This window comes from Ischnura elegans, chromosome 5 (genome assembly GCF_921293095.1).
Source record: "Ischnura elegans chromosome 5, ioIscEleg1.1, whole genome shotgun sequence".
In the NCBI taxonomy this organism is placed as follows: domain Eukaryota; kingdom Metazoa; phylum Arthropoda; class Insecta; order Odonata; family Coenagrionidae; genus Ischnura; species Ischnura elegans.
Window position 1 is genome coordinate 118,216,336 of NC_060250.1, and position 17,900 is coordinate 118,234,235.

The 17,900-nt window shown below is 37.6% G+C and overlaps 1 protein-coding gene across 3 annotated transcripts in view; it reads left to right on the forward strand.

Moving 5' to 3' along the window:
* LOC124159462 (probable 3',5'-cyclic phosphodiesterase pde-5) overlaps positions 1 to 6,331 on the forward strand; it is a 388,578-nt gene extending 382,247 nt beyond the window's left edge. For all 3 annotated transcript variants that reach the window (XM_046535284.1, XM_046535283.1, XM_046535285.1), the window contains exon 16: positions 1,405 to 6,331. In XM_046535284.1, the coding sequence (XP_046391240.1) occupies positions 1,405 to 1,560 (156 nt within the window). In that variant the 3' untranslated portion in view covers positions 1,561 to 6,331. The remainder of the gene's footprint in view (positions 1 to 1,404) is intronic.
* The last annotated feature ends 11,569 nt before the right edge of the window (positions 6,332 to 17,900 follow it).

Sequence of the window (17,900 nt, forward strand, 5' to 3'; positions counted from 1 at the left end):
GTACCCCTATGCTCCCCCCCCTCCCTGGATCCGCCTATGCAAACACAAACAATAAAAAATACAAGTACTCTCACACAAATGCGCTCAACCTCAGGAAGAATCATTTCCAAAAGCATTGTTGCAAATGAAACCATAAAAACGGACAAGGATAAATGACAAATATGTGTATTTTGGCTACAAAGCAGTCCCCTTCAGCATTTTGAACGAACACCATCACGACAATGCAAGCTTGAAGTGATGAAATGTTCGAGACAGTCCAAGAGTGAACAATGACTAACTGAGGAGGGAGAGGGCCGTGGCGCAACAAGGGGGGGTTTTTGGGGCTATCCCCCCCCCCCCCCCCCCCAGAGCTCAGAGAATTTTTTAAGTTTAATCCATTTTCTCAATTGGACTAATATTACTTAAAGAAAAATGGAAGGATTATAAAAAATGTCCCTCAGAAAGCCGTAAAACTTACCGTTTTGAACCATTTATCTGTTTTTTTTTCTGGAGAAGGGTCCCCGCACCTCCTGCTTCCCCTCGTGGATATTCAGTACCCCCTAACTACCCAGTATTAGTTGTGTCTAAAACCCCCCCTAGCGTCAATTCCTAGCTGCGCCCCTGGGAGAGAGAAATGTAAACCAATCGTGAGTAAGCAGGAGGAGACGAAGAACGATAAGGAAAAATAAATGAAGGTGACTGGGGAAGAAGAAAAGGGGGTATGTATTCAGATGGAGAGGCTTTTGGTGTCTGCCTTGGATTTCCCAGGTTAATCAGCACAGCAAGTTAAGTATTCCTGATGAGTGGTACCAATTGTTTATGGATACTGGAGACATTAACTTTTTTTTGATAGAGAGTCAGTTGTGATAAAAACGTAGGAAGAAACCTTTGGTGTTTTTCTTGGGACTGGAAGATGAAATGTAATGGGTAATTTTAGGAAGAGGTAAGAGAGGCTGTGGGGTAAATGGGACACATACAAGGATTCATTTCTTCAGGTTTGTATTATGTAATGTTATTATTGAAGGCATTAATTGTCCATTCCCACTAAGGCTATTAATTATTCAAGTTATATTTAAAATATTATTTACTCTTCAAAAGACACTAGATTACAGTTCTACAAAAAATTGTTGTGCTCAATTTAATGACTTTGTTTTTGGAGCCAACAAAAGTTTGTATCTGTATGGGTATGGTGGATACCAAGAGGAGCTTTTTCCTATGTTTATGCAGACATACTGGCCATTTAAAGGTAGATAACCCCATATCTTGCCCTTAAATAGTTGGTAGTTGGTAGGTAATCAAGAAGGCTTCAAAAGATATGTATGTAGTCTTGAAGTTTTTCAGTAGTAGTTCGTACTTTGAAATCCAGGAAGCATAGGTCTATATGTTATTGTTGTCATTTCATGATTTTGCTTTTTCTAATTACAGGTTGGCTTCCTGACTGGAATATGTATTCCATGCTATGAACTTCTTTACAAACTCGTCCCAGAAACAAAACCCATGCTAGAGAAATGCCAAGAAAACCTAGCGAGGTGGAGGGAAATTGACAGAAGTCAAAAGGAGAAAGCCACTGGTGTGAGATAAGCTCTCCATCTGATGCTTGATTTCAATTATGAATGGATTATTGTTGTTATTTATTTATAAATAAGAAGAGAGGAAAATATCCTAATGATTGCATTTAAAAGTGAGTTATTTTTATACAAAAATTTAGCCACCAAAAATTAAATTAAAATTGAAATTAGTCCTTATGGGTTAATTTCTCACAATGCTAAAGGGAGTGGAAAATATAATCCGACAGGTGCAGGTCTCTCTTTGAAGATGTTCTAGTCAAATTTTATCTTTTAAAACATTCCCTAGATCTTTCCTGTTGCCTTATTACCACCTTTCTCTATAAAATTTTCCAGGATTGAAGGAGGTGATCCCTTAGCAATCAATTCCTACTCAGAAAACAACCAAGAATCCCACCTTTTTCTAGCTTCTCTGTGTTTGGTTCCTCTTCTAGTAAAAGAGAGACTGTGAAGTGATGGTATGGTACCTATAGAATAACCAATTCCTAACCTAATGTAACCAGTGCTGTAGTTGGGCTGGTATGGGCCGATATGCCGCGCCCCTTAAAATTCAAACTCGTAATAAGCGTACCGGTTAAACTACCTTTCTAAATCTGTAAAAATAGCCCTACTGTAAATTGTCCAATGGACTTCAGAATGAAAGATTGGAAATTATTATTTATTTGTTCAGAGTTATCTTGTGGCACAGCTTGGAACTAATGTAAGAGTTGGAGTTTGACATTTTAATCGCGGCCGGATGCATAATACATTTTTAATTGTTGGCAATTTTTGGTGAGTACCGCATAATTTTTTTCCTAACTACAGCACTGTATATTGTGCATCATTAACAGTTATGTTCAACTATGTAAATAAAAGCAAGTGTCATCATAACTTACCTTGATTGGAAGATTTATATCAATCAGTCTTAAAAATCAACATTTTGCAGCTGAGCATAATTTGAAATAAGCTCGCCAATAGGTCATAGGCCATAAACCTGAATGAGACTTGCTGGGTTAAACTTACTGTGATTGTTGTGCTGATGCTGAAGCTTTCCACAACATCACGTGCTTTTACTTAGCTGGTTTAATTTTGGTTTCATCAATGCTAAGACTACTTTGGATGTAAATCTGATAGTTACCACGTAGAAATTTTGCTGCTGAAACCAGTCATCAGTATGAATGATATCATACTTATTTCAAGGGTTGCACAAAGATGCACTTGCATCTAGGAGAAAATATGGCAAATGACAAGGAAGCATATCTACCTCATGAAGCTTAATGAATATAGTTCCTTGACTGAAAGAAGCAGTTTCTTCTTAAGGAAAGTTTAACATGTTTCAATGATGAAAGTATTTATGTGTTAGGAAGATGATTTTGAAATGCCAGCCAGCATTGAAAAACAGTGATTTAACAGTTGAGAGAGGTTAAAATAATTTTATATGTGAGGTTTATCATGTGATTTTTTTAATTTAAAAACTTTATGAGCAGATTTGTTTGGATTGGCTTTTAAATGTCCAAAAGAGTAATATTTTAAGTTCAAATTAATTTTACTAAATAGTAACAATGTTTCAGCAAATTTGAAGGTGATTGCAGAAAAAAATATTTTCCAAAATTAGGCATAAAGAAAAAATTCTTCAATCTTATGACCATCCTTTTCAATACCATTAGCACAAATATCAGCTTTTTATCATTTCTTGCATTTTATTTCTAGCTTTTAGAAAGTCTGCCATTCATTTTCTACATTTTCACTGCCTATTTAGAGTTTCTCAGCATTTCAATACCTAATAAAAAAGAAACTCTAATGAAAAAATTTTATCTTGTTTTTTCTTTGGGAGATATTTATGGAATCAGAATAACTTAGTATCCTCATAAAATTTTAAGTAGAGTTCCACAAAAGAGCGGTTGCTGTGCTCTGACATACATATTTAAGAATTTCGTAATTTGATTCCAGTTCACTGATGACTTAAGTAATGGAGTAGATGGTCCATATCATTTTTCAGTTGTAACTACAGCCTGCATACAATGCGCTTATAAGCCTTGTGGTTATCATATTTTATATTTATTTTAAAATACAATTTTTTAGATAACACGCATAACTATATGTGATTGATAGATCTGAGATATTTTTATGGTCAGCTTGAAAAATCTCTACTCTTTTCTTAATTTCCTTTAGTGCATTTCATTCGGTTAAACATGTTAAAAGAAACTACTTTGCACTTACCACACAGCTTTTCAATAAACCCAATGGATTTCAACAACAACATGTTATTTTCAAGGGGGGATGTTGATATTCTTCGCTGAGTTTAACACCCTTCTCACAGACATTCACTGACTGTTGTCTAATTGGGGTAAATAAGTGTCAACTGATAAGACTTCATTGGCGAGAAAAACTGCACTGCTCCTGTAGCTACTTCATTCTGATTGGTGGCGGCCCAATACAAAAAAAAAGACATCCTATGCTTGCGACAAATACAAAATTTTTTATGACGACACCCATTATTTGCTCACAATGTTATGAATCTCTTTACAGAACAGAAATATTTCATTGTAGGCTTTTATTCATTTCTGCGAGGAGTTGGGGAAGACTTAAGTCAAGAGGGAGGGAGAATTTAGGATAGGAGCGAGGGAGGTGGCGTGGGGGATGATGTGACGCAGGGAGGGAGCTGGGTTCCATCTTCCAGGTTTTAAAATCATGGAAAACATCTGGGAAGATATAAAAACATGTGTTGAAAATGCAAATTAGTTTCTTTCGACATGTTTAACATACAGAAATCCCACGAATTATAGCCGTCATCCATTAATGTAATTCATTACATTACCTTTGTACATTTGTGAGATATCTCTGAAAGCTAAATGACTTCATTTCCTAATAAAATTTTGAGTAGGGATCAAAACTCGAACTATTGCTGTGCACTGAGATATGAATGAATTTTATTATTTGATAATTACAGAGGAGATGGTCCATCTACGTTCTTCTTACCTCTTCCTTATATGTTCCTCTTACCTCTTCGACAAATTCATCATAACCAACGATGAAGTGTTCTTTTATTCCTCTTTATAGCATGTATCGCCAGAGGAGCCCATCCCCCTCAATGAATCATAGCTCCCCCAAAATCGACTGCTCCCTCTTCCCACCAGTACATAGAGTGCTTTTAAAAATCTTTTTCACAACCCAAAATTTTCTTATTTCCCTCCAAAACTTTTTGGAGTGGTGCCATCCATTGTTAGACATCTCCCCTGTAGTTGGCCCTGGCCATTACAAGTCTGGTGATACTTGCCATTCATTCAGATAAGGTTGGAGGGGTTGAAATGAAAAAAATTGAATATATATATTTGGTGGAAAAGAATTTGATATCTTCTTCATATAGGGTTTTCCATTTCTTTTTCCTACTAATATTCCATACTTTTATTCATAGCAATCATGCTATCACTGTCAAACCTAACCTTTAGAACTAATGAGCACTTTTTATTTAATGTTTAGGATCCATAAATCATTCCTTCTCATAACATACCGTATCAATTAAATTACCTTTCCTCCACATTTTTCTGACCTACATTTAACCCTTCAATATAGTAAGTACCTACAGCTTCCCTCTTATGTTATTAATCGCTTTCCAAGAAATGTATTCAATTTATGACCTACGTATCTGTTTTTAGAGTGATGAAGTTTTATTTTACAATAGTTGCGCTATAGCTTTTGTTATTAAGAAGATTTATTGAATTTTCTGTGTATGCCTTGGTTTTTTCCTCTCCATTTGCATTATCCACCTCAATCAACCTTTCATTTCACAATCTGAAGAGTTTATAAACATCATTGACTTGAGAGCAGTTCGTTAACACTGCAAAAAGACTAGTATTTCTATGTAATTTATGTGAATTTTTATAAAATGAGCTTAACACTAATAACTATTTTCTAAGAAAAATATTGTGACTTAATAAAAACTTTTACCTTGTTGTTTACATGAATATAGTCACAACCAAGAAGTTAAAAAAAATATTTTTAACTCTTGCAATAGAAATGCGTGTGAATTATGTGGTAAAGAGGACCTGACCTGTTTTGTAGTTTCCCTTCAGTATGTAGTACTAGACTGAAAAATGGTGCATATATTTGATAATAAAATGCAGCATCCAATTATTTTTGCCTTTAAATGTTTCAAATATGCATATATGATAAGATGCAATTGTAATTATGTATTTAATTCATGAGCATTTAACAATTTCCATCTCTGGACAAGAAATATGGATGGAATTGATTTCATTGATGAATGACACTTTTGTGAAAGTGAAGAACTATGGGGATTAATATGATTGAGGAGAAATTTATTATTTATTTATCCATATCTTCAAAGCACAAACCAAAGCATTTTGTGTTAGTTATTAAATTAGTTGCAAAATGTAATAAATGTAAATTTTTTGTGTAAAAATCCAAATTACTGTTATTATCCTCTTTCAGACTGTGATATTTATGATAACCATAAGTCATTGTAAAAACCATTGTAATAACAGTTTTCGTGGATTATTTTTAAACTGTTAGGTAGTAAAACTGTTCGGACAGCCTGAAGCAAAACTATTTTGGTGTGTGAAAAAGTGTGGCACTCTATTTTTATCCTTTGGGAATACATTTTTAAGATCTGTAGAAGAGCACAATAATGTTTTACAATACCTAAATATGTAGAAAGAGTATGTTTCAGCAAGATTCATGGAGTTAAGTTTTATAAGGCACAAAGGTATATTTTCCACTTACCTATATTTAAATTGTTTTGTGACCATTAATTTATCTATGTGAAATAAAGTTATTTATCTTTGTAATTCTTAATTGTAACCCTAACAACACTACTTTCTTTCGCTAAATCCTGGAGGTTAAAAGTGAATCGATAACAAGAGGTTTTGAAAGAGAAAAGAAAAAGTTTTTAAGCATTGAACCAAGTGAGGTAAAATAATTTATTGGAACGTTATCGTTCAAATTTTTGGAAAGACCTTGATAATAAATGGGAGAAAAGTGATCTGAAGAGTAAGTTTTACTTTTATTCCGTTAATTTTCAAATGTGTTCTAAAGAAACTTGTTCCGCAAACTCCTGATTTTCCGGGCTAATGGTGAGGATAAGCGGAACAAACAATCCGAAAATACGTATAATCCAAAGTATTACTTTAATTTTTTTGTAATGTTCATAGTTTACGTAAATCAAACAATTTATTATTTTTAGTGAAGAGTTCTGGGGATCGCCACTGGGTCAGGAACTGCATAAATGCCAGCGTTTTAATGTATTATTTTTTTATGCACATAGTGTGTTATTTTAGATGGCTTCCCGGACTCGTTGAGGACTTTTCCCCAGTCGACCGCGATCTTTTTAGAGCTGAGAACTTGATTGTACTTGTATTCCCGCTGCTCCATATATGACCTTGTTTCCGAAAACCACGCATACATGGCTGCACGATGCGTGGCAGCGTGATGATGGATTTAGAAAAGTAGTTTGCACAAATAAATCAAAACCAGTGCACTACGTGGCGGAAGAACTTATGGCAATTAGAGAAAGTAAATGAGCTAAAAAATCAACATGCCTTTCAAGAAGAAGGGGAGAGCAAGATAGACCGAGACCTCTGCTGATATCAGATTGAGAAATCAGTGTAGAATAGCTGGAAAATATCAAAATTGGGCTTCAGGAGGCCACTAGAGAAGTTCTAGGGAGAAGATAATTTGTTAAGAAAAAGCCATGGATCACCCAAGAAGTCCTAGACCTCATTGAAGAACGAAGGAAGTATTAAGACCGTTTTATACGGGACACGGAATCGCGCAGGTTAGAACTGCATTAATTTATGAAGAGGTGTGGAATTGCACGAATGCATGAACGAAATTAGAATAGGGGCTGTTTTTCAATCTCACGTCCAAGCATACATTTGGAATGCGAAAACTGAGTAAGGACAAGCCTCCCAGACAGCACACATGCTACTGTATACATTAAATATACGTATATGTTGTATATAACTTGTGTATACCGTAGAACATACATGTATACTGTATACGTATAAAAACCTTCTACCCCCCATCTACCAAACGTATATAACGCAGCAAATGTCCTCCTACCAAGCATATACTGTATACGTATACAGTATACAAAACGTATATATATACAGTATACAAGATGTATATATATGCAGTAAAAGAGACGTGTATGTATATATTTATATCACACAAGACTTTTATCTATACAGTGTACAACATGAATACACACAGTATCAGGGTGCCCAGCCAATCAAAGCAGAAAAATTCCTGCAGAATTCCTGGTTTTCCAGGGAAATTCTACAATTCAAGGCCAATCTTAAGAGAATTTTATAACAACATATATTTAGAACGTTCAATTAATATTACAATTATGTATTATGTTGTTCCTAATAACAATTCTTAAGCTTTGTAAAAGAAATCTTTCACTTATTTTATGAATGTAACACTTGGAACATCAACATTTTGCTCATAATTTAAATAGTTATCTAGATAAGTATTAGTACTTTTAAATTTAATTGCAATATCAAATGCAATCAATGCATTGTGAAAAATACATGTATATAAAACAGGCCAGCTGTTGCCGGTGAACAAGGTTTGTCGCAAAGCAAGGAAAACTATAGAAATATGGATGATGAACATATTTGAGGATGTGCAAAATAACCTCATACATGGGAAAGTGGAAGCGGACTATATAATAGTGAGGAAGCATTTCAAGGAATGGAATACCGGATGCAATACCATAAAGGACAAGTATGGAAGATGACATGGGAGCTAGTGGTGGCGGATTCAGGATAGGGACAAGGTGGGGGCTAAGTCGGGGGAAACGTCCCAGCAGTAGTGGGGGTCAGAAAAAAAATTACCATTCTATCTTTTGTAAATCGGATACCCAAGGGGGAGGCTATAGCCCCCCCATCCACCACCGGCAAGCCAGCATATAAAGATCAAATTTTGACGCTACAATAAAATACCTGCGAAAGAATAAGGCCTCAGAAATACATTTCATCCCACCTGATCTTATCAAAAATGCAGGAGAAAAACTATTTACTCAACTGTATTAAACTATGTGCGATATGAACTCATCAGGAGATTTACCTTGAGACATCGAACATTGAGAAAGAAGAAGGGAGCAGAGAAGTGTGAAGATTTTTAGACCATCAGGCTGATGACAAATGCATCGAAGATACTCGGGAGAATCATCTACATAAAAAAAGAACGAAGACCAGAAGACGGTGGCATAGCAAGAGGTGGAGGTCCGGACCCTCCCATCCCCTCAACGAAATATAAAAATGCAAATACTTTGCTTCATCATAAAAGAAAACAAAATATTGAAAAATCATGAATTTACACAAGATTTCTTTGAAATATATTTTTTTCTATTGGAAAAAAATGTTAAAAATTAGTTTAAAACCCTCGATTTAACACCCTGTTTTTCAAGAATTTTCCCCAGACCCCACTGGTTTTGAAACCCGCGAACAAAATTCCTGGCTACACCACGGCCAGAAGAATTTCTGGATGAGGATTAATTCAGGTTTAGGAAAAGTAGGAGAAGCAATTTTGACTCCTATGCCAGCTTATTTCTTCTTACGAGATAGAGCAGAGAATGGAGAACAAACGGACTCTGCTAGAATTTATCGATTTAGAAAAGGCATTTGAATACGGGGATTGGAATTCAAAGATTCTGAAAGAAATCTGAGCGCTTTGCAATGCTCGTAGAATAGTGCACAGTTTGTGGAAAAACCAATTATATCCGATAATGTATGGAGCCAACTGTACAGAAGCAAGAATAAGAAAAGGAGTGAGACAAGGGTGTGCTTTATCCCCCGTAGTATTTTTATGTTTACATCGAGAAAGCCATCAATGAAATCAGGGGGAAGGCTCTCAGTTTCAATTTCCACTGCGAAAGAATTAGTATGCTGGGACTTGCTGACGATGTAGCAGTCATCGCGCCGAGACAGAGAAGGATTTGAAGAACACCTACACAAATACACGGAAAGGACAATCTCCAGATACCCGCAAATTAACAAAAAGAAGAAGAATATATTATTATGCTGCAGCGCTGTGCACTGTCCGTAATTTTCTCGTAACTTACTCCGTAATTAACTCGTAATCATCAACAATGAACGAAGCAAGAAAGAAATAGTCTGTAGAAGAGCGCAGGAAAAGAGGGTTTTCTAAAATAGGAAGGATTTTATTGCAGTTGAGAATACAAGCACAGAAGTAAGAAAAAAACTCATCAGATGCTACACGTATGGAGCATTTTTCTCTATGGGAGCGAGGCCCGGACGTTGACAGGAGCGGAGCACTCTTGACTTCTCCGCTCAGCACCATATTTCGAACCATACCGCATAGCACCATATTTCGAATGCTTCCATGGAAGCATTCGAAATATGGTGCTATCGAAGAATGACGAAAATAAAATGAATCGACCGAGCAAGTAACGCGGAAGTGCTGAGAATTGTTGAAGGGAAGAGAATTCTTCCAAACACCTTTATGAGAAGACGGTACAACAGTTGTGACACTCTGGTCACAGGTTCTCAATACTTCGTTGATCACGATTTTCCTGTAAATAAATATTCTGTTCCGGTTCCGTGGTCACTCGCAATAGCAACTATTGCCACATTCCATTTAAAGTCCATACACCTTCAACACTGAAGAATAACGTAAAATGTGAAAGTTATTAACTTTTGGACACACTCAAGTACTCATATTTTAACTCAATGGAAGTTGCCGCCAGGCGAAACGAAAAATTCCGGGAGAGGCTCTTCGAGTGTCACGTGACTACTGACCGCCGCAATAAATTGTTCCGATACATTTTTTAAAACAGTACAATGCAAGTAACACCATTAAATATATGATTTAAAAAATTAAATCTATTAATTATAATACTTTATGTTGTTTATTATAATTTCATATTCGGTTATGTGCGTTAAGAAATTTAATTTATTGTGCGGGAGAACAACTTGAAATTTTAAGAAGGCGGAGTTCCTACTTACCCAACTGAAAACAGTATCCTTACGCGGGCGTTACGAGACATTTTTTTCCATTCGTTTTCGTGCACAGACTTTCCAGAAAAATCATTCCTTTGAGGGAGGAGAAAACCTAGGTTTTCTCCTCCCTCAAAGGAATGCGAATACTGCTATTGCATTATTCCACTGCCACAAATAACAATCCGTTCCGTGCTGTAAAATTGGGCATTACCTACCTATGCGTAGCTATTTGACATCTCGCAAGTCTCAATTCGACGGTCTCAATCACTTTCCTACCCCTCCTACCAACAAGTCTTACTCCTCTCCTCTGACCGTCAAGAACCTTAGAGTCATTTCTAGCAACTTATTTCTTCCTTAGGCAGTTGAAAGTCAAACCAACCACACTCGTCCGGATCTTCTTCTTCTTCCTCAGCGGTTACGAAGTTGGCATAAGAAGACAGCGAAGGAGGCATAAAAACTCTCAGGATGGCCATGTGTACGTGAGTACGAAAATGTAATACTAGTGCTATAACAAACGATTAGATTGAATTGATGCGAAAGGGAAACTGGCCATTTTCTTATAATTTTCGTGATATTTTACGGGTATATCGGTGGGGTGGAAAAAACTGAAAATAGTTCAGGGCGGTGGCAAAATCTCAGTATTTTTAATGTCATTTTGTCATTAAAATATCAGTGGAATTAATGGACGCGAAAGCACGGTTTAAATCTCAAAATGAATAATATATGAGTTGAATTCAATCGATTCGGCTTTCACTTTGTGAAAATCCACGTTGAAATGAAAATACACAACCCTGGTAACTTTTCACTGAAAATTATTTATTGGTACGACGCGTTTCGACGCTGAGGCGTCATTCTCAAGTACACTGTTTATTATACCGATAATCCAATATATACCCAAATTTTAGCAGGGGGAGGGAAAAGGGTTTAACAGGGGGGGGGAATTTGGGGTGGAGTTGGAGGGTTGGTGAGGGAATGGTTGGGATGCGTGACTAAGCCCACGCTAGGAGAGGCAGGTAAGGTTCCTCGGCCGGGGGAAAGGGTCGGTTTGGAGCGGGGTAAATTATGAAGGTTAAGTGCAGTGGTAATGAGAGGTGAAGAATCTGAGCTTTTCCCAGTGAATAGCGTGGATGAAAGCTTCTCGGGTTTCCAACCGGTTCAGGGTCTGCATGGTGTAGGCCGGTGTTTCGTTGGGAGACTTTCCCAACATCCTCAGGGCTGATGATGCCGATGTCGCCGTGTTTCGATATTATACCCTCCTCCTTCACCTAGGTGGTCTCTGATTGGTCCGGGATTTTTCCTCCTTCCTCGTCCTATTTAATGCCAGGTTCCAAGCGCTACTTAGCTGCAGTCGATCTCTATTGATGTTGTTGGGGTGAAGACGGATCTCTACGGCTTCTTTAGTTATACGGTCCCAATAACCTCTTGTTAATGAGAGGTGTTTGGCAGAGTGGACAGAGGTTTGGCAGAATGGAGAGTGGTAAGTGGCAGTTTCTAGGAAGACGATGTCATTAAGAACATGTCCCAAACTCAAATTTATTTTAATCTCCAACTCGTCGTACCAATAAATAATTTTCCAGTGAAAAGTTACCAGGGTTGTGTATTTTCATTTCAATATACGAGTTCATTTGCTGCTATTGTTATTGAATTGTTTGTTTGTTTGTGCCATCCATTTGCGGTTCAATTAATCAATAGTTCTACATTGTGAACTAAAATCACTAAAGGGCAAAGGTTACATCACCCGAATGTGCAAGTATGTGTTTTCGCAATGGTTTTTCAACGAAATGAAGGTAATTGTTTGAGGCCACAGTCGTAGCAGCCGTGGGAAAGTATGGGGTGCTCAACCCCCCTTCCGAAATTCTGGAGAGAATGTTCATTTCTAAATCCCTGTTAATGAACCTCTCCTCCTTTTCCCCCAAAAAATTTTCTGGTGGTAGCGGAGGCAGTTTAAGATCGTTGTTTTGGAGGTCCACTAACTTCCATGTCGCCTTAGCAGTGTGGAATACGTCTTAGTGATATTACTTCTGAGGCCTGAATGCGTAAAGGAGTGGCTTTGTGGTCATCCACTATCAATTTTAAATCTTATTTGTTTTTCTGGTCAAACGAAACCTTTCATTAATAAGCCACCTAAAATATTACAATGTTTTTAATTTTTCTTGAGATTAGGTGGTTGGTCCTACCCACACTACGCCACGCCTTTGGCCCTGGTTTTAATAACGATAAAGGTAGTAAAGTAACCTCCTCACACCCTGCCAAACACCCGTGCGACACCCGTCCAATTACGTATTTATTCAGAAGTCGCTTTTCTGTGGCTTCCGTGTCAGAACTCATTAAATTCCTAAAATATCGTAATATTCTCTGTCCCTCTTGATGAATATTTTCATCCAATAGAGTGAATATTTTCGAGCCGTCAATGATTTCACCAAGTTAAACCCTAAAATTTATAATGCCGTAGAAATGTGTGATGCTTTCCTCGCGAGGAACTGCGATGGTTTTGCTCGGGGTCCCGTCGGGGATAGGCTTAACAATAATGTCGACGTTTAGATGGACGTCTAACTCAGTCGGAAGTCCGAGAATATTTCATTGCATATTTACTGCCATTTCCGTAAACATTGCGGGGCGAAAACCTTTAAGCTCCCCCACCTCTTACCTCTTGGGAGACCTCTTGCTCTTGGTTTTGCATGCACAGAGCAACCAAGATATGTTGATGTCAGCCGCTGACAAGAAGTGAACTTTTCGGCCCGGTATTGGTTCTTATCCTCGAATAACCGAATAGCTCCTATCTTTAGAGCCTCTTTTACTTTTCCTTTTGTCTCAAGGCAGACTTTTTCTCCTTATCCAACTTTTACAAGTGCACCTCTTAAAATGCCGCTGCATCGGCTTGCCACATTAACGTTGATGCTTATCAGCTTCCAGGCCCAGGGACGCAGCCTGGAATTAAGGCTGAGGGGGGGGGGGGTTTAGGTGCAACTAATACCGGGGTGTGTGGGGGTATGGACTACCCACCAGGATAAGCGGTAGGTGCGAGATTATAAATTGCGGAATTTTTAGATAAACGGTTCAAAATGGTGAGTTTTACGGCTTTCTGAGGGATATTTTATTAATCCTTACACTATTCTATGAGTAATATCAATTAAATTAAGTTAATGGATTAAACTTAAATATTTCTCTGAGCTCTGGTGGGGGGGTTTTAACCCCAAACCCCCCCCCCCCTTCCATCGCTGCGCCACTGTCCAGACCTAGTTGATCGCTTCGATCAATAGTGCCGAAGAAGGTACATTAGTACAAAACCTCCGTAATGTCCTTCAATCCCCAACATCAGCCCTGTCATAGGCGGATTTAGAGGGGGGGGCACGGGGGGGCATTGGACTGAAAATCCAAGTAAACAATGTGATTTGCCGACATGGAGGGAAGGCAATGCAGCTGGCAGGGAAATAGTTCCATGATTCACTCCCCTCCACACTCAATCTGCTCACCTGGTTCCATGTGGATTAGGGAATCATTCAGGCAGTGGCGCAGCAAAGGGGGGTTTTGGGGGACAAACCCCCCCCCCAAGAGCTCGGAGAAATTTCAATGTTTAATCCATTTTACTTAACACTAGGAGGACGGGAGTTTCGCGCTACCTAGAAGGACGGCTAGGGGTCATTTGACCCCTAAAATGTTTTTTGGAATAGAACGTCTAATTTTCAACCAATATTCAGTTTAATCGTATTAATTGTTGAATCAGTTCATTAAAAACACTATTTAACAGTATTAAATATTATTTCCATCGTCAAAAGTTAATAACAATTATTTTAAAGAATCATGAATTAAACCGTATGTAGTAGTCGATTGCAAATCAAATAATGAAAATACATACACTCAATACAAAAGTTGTGTTACATGTTTAAACAATAGGCGTACTGGGTTTACAAAATTTGCATTAGAATTTTTAAAACTTATTACTTTGTTGTAAATCTCAGACAGACAGTATTTTTTCAGCGCTGTTTCCACAAAATATTTTTTTGCGCTGAATGCGTTCATTGGACGATTTATTCATCTACATCTAAATCTATACACTAACCCGCAAGCCGCTTAAAAGCGTGTGGCAGGGGGTGTTAGCACACCAGCCATTTGCACATGAAAAGGAATTTGGAAAATGGAAAGGAAATTGGTGCAATAATTCAATTTGATGGTATTTGGCACCTTTTTCTTTTTTGTGCCCGTGGAGATATGGCCGTTGGATTTGGAGACGTGTAAATAAATTGATACATGCTATCCATCATATCTACTCCCACTTTGTTTTTATTATGAAATAGGATGGTCTCTGGTATTCTTTTATTCGTTTCGGAAATAGTGTCGTCTGAGATCATGCTGCTGAGTGAAAGTACATTATTGTTCTAGTTTGCCTACTTCTACGCAAGAGTATGGCCTAAGGTATTTTTGAACACTCGCGTTGAATGGATTACATGGCTATTTTAGGGGTCATGGATATTTGTGCGTCACGCCTGTTTTTTCACATCGTCCATGCAAGAGAAGTTTTCCATTTTTTTATGACTTCCTGCCAGCAGGATGGATGGAAAATAATTGTTACAAGTTACATTTATTCCTGAATTCTTGTATGTTACGGTCACTTTAGTAACTATTTATTTCCCCAACGCTTGATTTGATGGCCAATCATCATCTTTGCCACAATATGGAAATTCATTTAGGCTGTATTTTCATTTCACATCTGTCAAAACCAAGTACTCAATTCCAAATTTGTCTTGTTTATTTGGAATTTACCTCATAAAAGGACAGCTGCATTTTGTTGGATAGAGCTGTGCATTTGCTATCACGCCAAAGTCGCCATCGGATTCACTATCTTGGACTTCGTCGCTTCCATCACACGCAGATGTAGATGGATTGGTCAGTATGTCCTTGAACTGATGTTTACGATTCACTTCTAGACTGATCTTCAATATTCCCTACAGCTATTTGATTCGCGACGAATCTCTTCTTTTGATATATTTCTCGACTTCTTACTTTCTTCCTCAACTCGCTACTGATATGCATGCAAAAAAATCTACAAACGAAAGCGCATTATGGTAGAATCTTCTCTAGTTGCATTGGAGGTATAGAGAGCTGGAGAGCATTAGAAATTCATACAAAAGGAAAAATTTTTCAGAAGTAACGCTAATTGCCGTTCGAAAGGCAGGGACTCAACCGCCAACCGTATCCTGATTCGTATCTTCCAGGAACTTGCAGTAATGCTTCTTTTCCGACCTACGTGCGGATTCCGAGGGTAAAATTTACAGTAGAATTTTACAGTCCACCCAATTCCTCCGCTCTCTCAAAAAGAGACACGATTTTTCCCAAGGACGCAGCGTGCAGTCAACCCGCCCCAAACCCCGACGGGGTCAGGCGGAACTAATGCTGGACACACGGCAAAGGGGCTAGGTCAAGCGACAGTGCCGTCAGGCCAAAGAAATGAAAGTTATTCGTAAACCTGATGAGTCGATATTGAAAATAATGTCTCTAAGAGCTCTGAATCTTGGACGACGGAAAACAATTCTTGGGATACGTGACGATTTTCCGGTGTGGGTAATACAATAATCATTGAACAATAAATAAAACAAAATTAAAATATCATAATTACATGAATTTACGCAAATCATGGATTGAAAAGGTTTTATTTCCTTTTGCTGCCCAAAAAATATCGAAAGATTGTGCACGACAAGTCGCTATGCCTAGGTTTTCGAATACAGATAGGAGCCCTTGGGACGAAACTGGCATTGAAGCGGGTACTTCCATATTCAAAATGAAGCAAATCATCTACCACACTAGCCTCTTGCTGATTATATGATATACATGGCACTAAAGTGCCCACGGGCAAGAAAATAGCGCGAAAACCAGTTGTGGGTCAAATGACCCCTAGCCGTCCTTCTAGGTATAACACGTCATAAAAATTTAAAACAAAACATTATTGTTAAATATTCACTAATTTATCAAAATATAGACCAAAATGAACAAAGTCAAAAAGTTTCAAAATTTAAAAAAATATTTTAATAAGAGAAAAATAAATTTGAATTCTGAAAATGGGTCAAATGACCCCTGCCGTCCTTCTAGTGTTAATTGGATTGAAATTAGTAATAGAATAACCGAAGGATCAATAAAATATCCCTCAGAAAGCCGTAAAACTCACCATTTTGAACTATTCATGTAAAAATTCTGCAATTTATTAATCTCGCACCTATCGCTTATCCTGGTGGGTATTCCATACCCCACACACCCTGGTATTAGTTGCACCTAAACCCCCCCCACCCCATCCTTAATTCCTAGTTGCGCCCCTCCATTCAGGTGGCCATGGAGGGAAGGAAACAGAAGGATGAGATCTAGTAAGAGAGATGATTGGAGAATTGTGGACTAATAGCAGAATATGGGTCGTCTTGACTCCCAAAAAAACCATGTATTCATCCGCAGGACTTCTTTTTAATGGCCTGGTTACGTGGTACATTAACACGTACAAGTTAATGTCTGTTTGTGTGAATGAATTTTGTGGATAGGAACGGAACATGTACGAATGCATGATCCAAATTAGAACAGATTCTATTTTCTGTTCATGCATTTGCACAAGTTGGGTGGGTACACTATGCATTTCCATGCTCATTCACATGATCACACGTTTACATATTCACTTGTACATATGCATGTGTAACCAGGCATTTAGAGTTAAAAGGTTGGTGGGTAGGGTCAGAAAACAGGATCAGAAGGCAGGGTCTGGATAGAGTTCTGGCATCAGAGTCTCTAGCTTTTTGAATCAGAGGTATTTTTTCCGTCCTTCGAGCAAATGTCCTTAGCATGAACTCCTCTCACTAAAGCCCTGTAGTTAAGGTCAGAGGGTAAGATTTTCCATGGAAATTAAATTGCCCAAGGAGGGTAAATTTCATTGGAAAAATTTTTGAGAGGAGTGGATACTTAAAATAATGCTACAGGTTACAGCTAATTGAGTGTGATAGGGATGGTTCATTGACTTTTCTCATGCTTTCGTTTAGGGATAAATATTCCGCAGGTATGCGTGGGCTGGAAAACACTGGTTTAAGGAGATAAATTAATAGTCACACAGATATCAGGACATATTTGATCAATGAGAATATATTGGCTTATTTGTTGAATGCATCTTTATTTTTTGAAAATTATTTAAACAAAATACAAATAAAATTTATAAATATGTAACTAATTTCACATAATGATGAATTTTTCATGATATTGAAATGTACATGATGAAGAATATGAGAAAATATAATGAATCATTTCAACATAAATAAAAATTCAAAATGTAAGTAAAATTATTATATACAGGCATCCCCCGAGTTACGTAAGAGATGCGTTCCGGCAGACTATGCGTAAGTCGAAATTTACATAAGTCGAACCT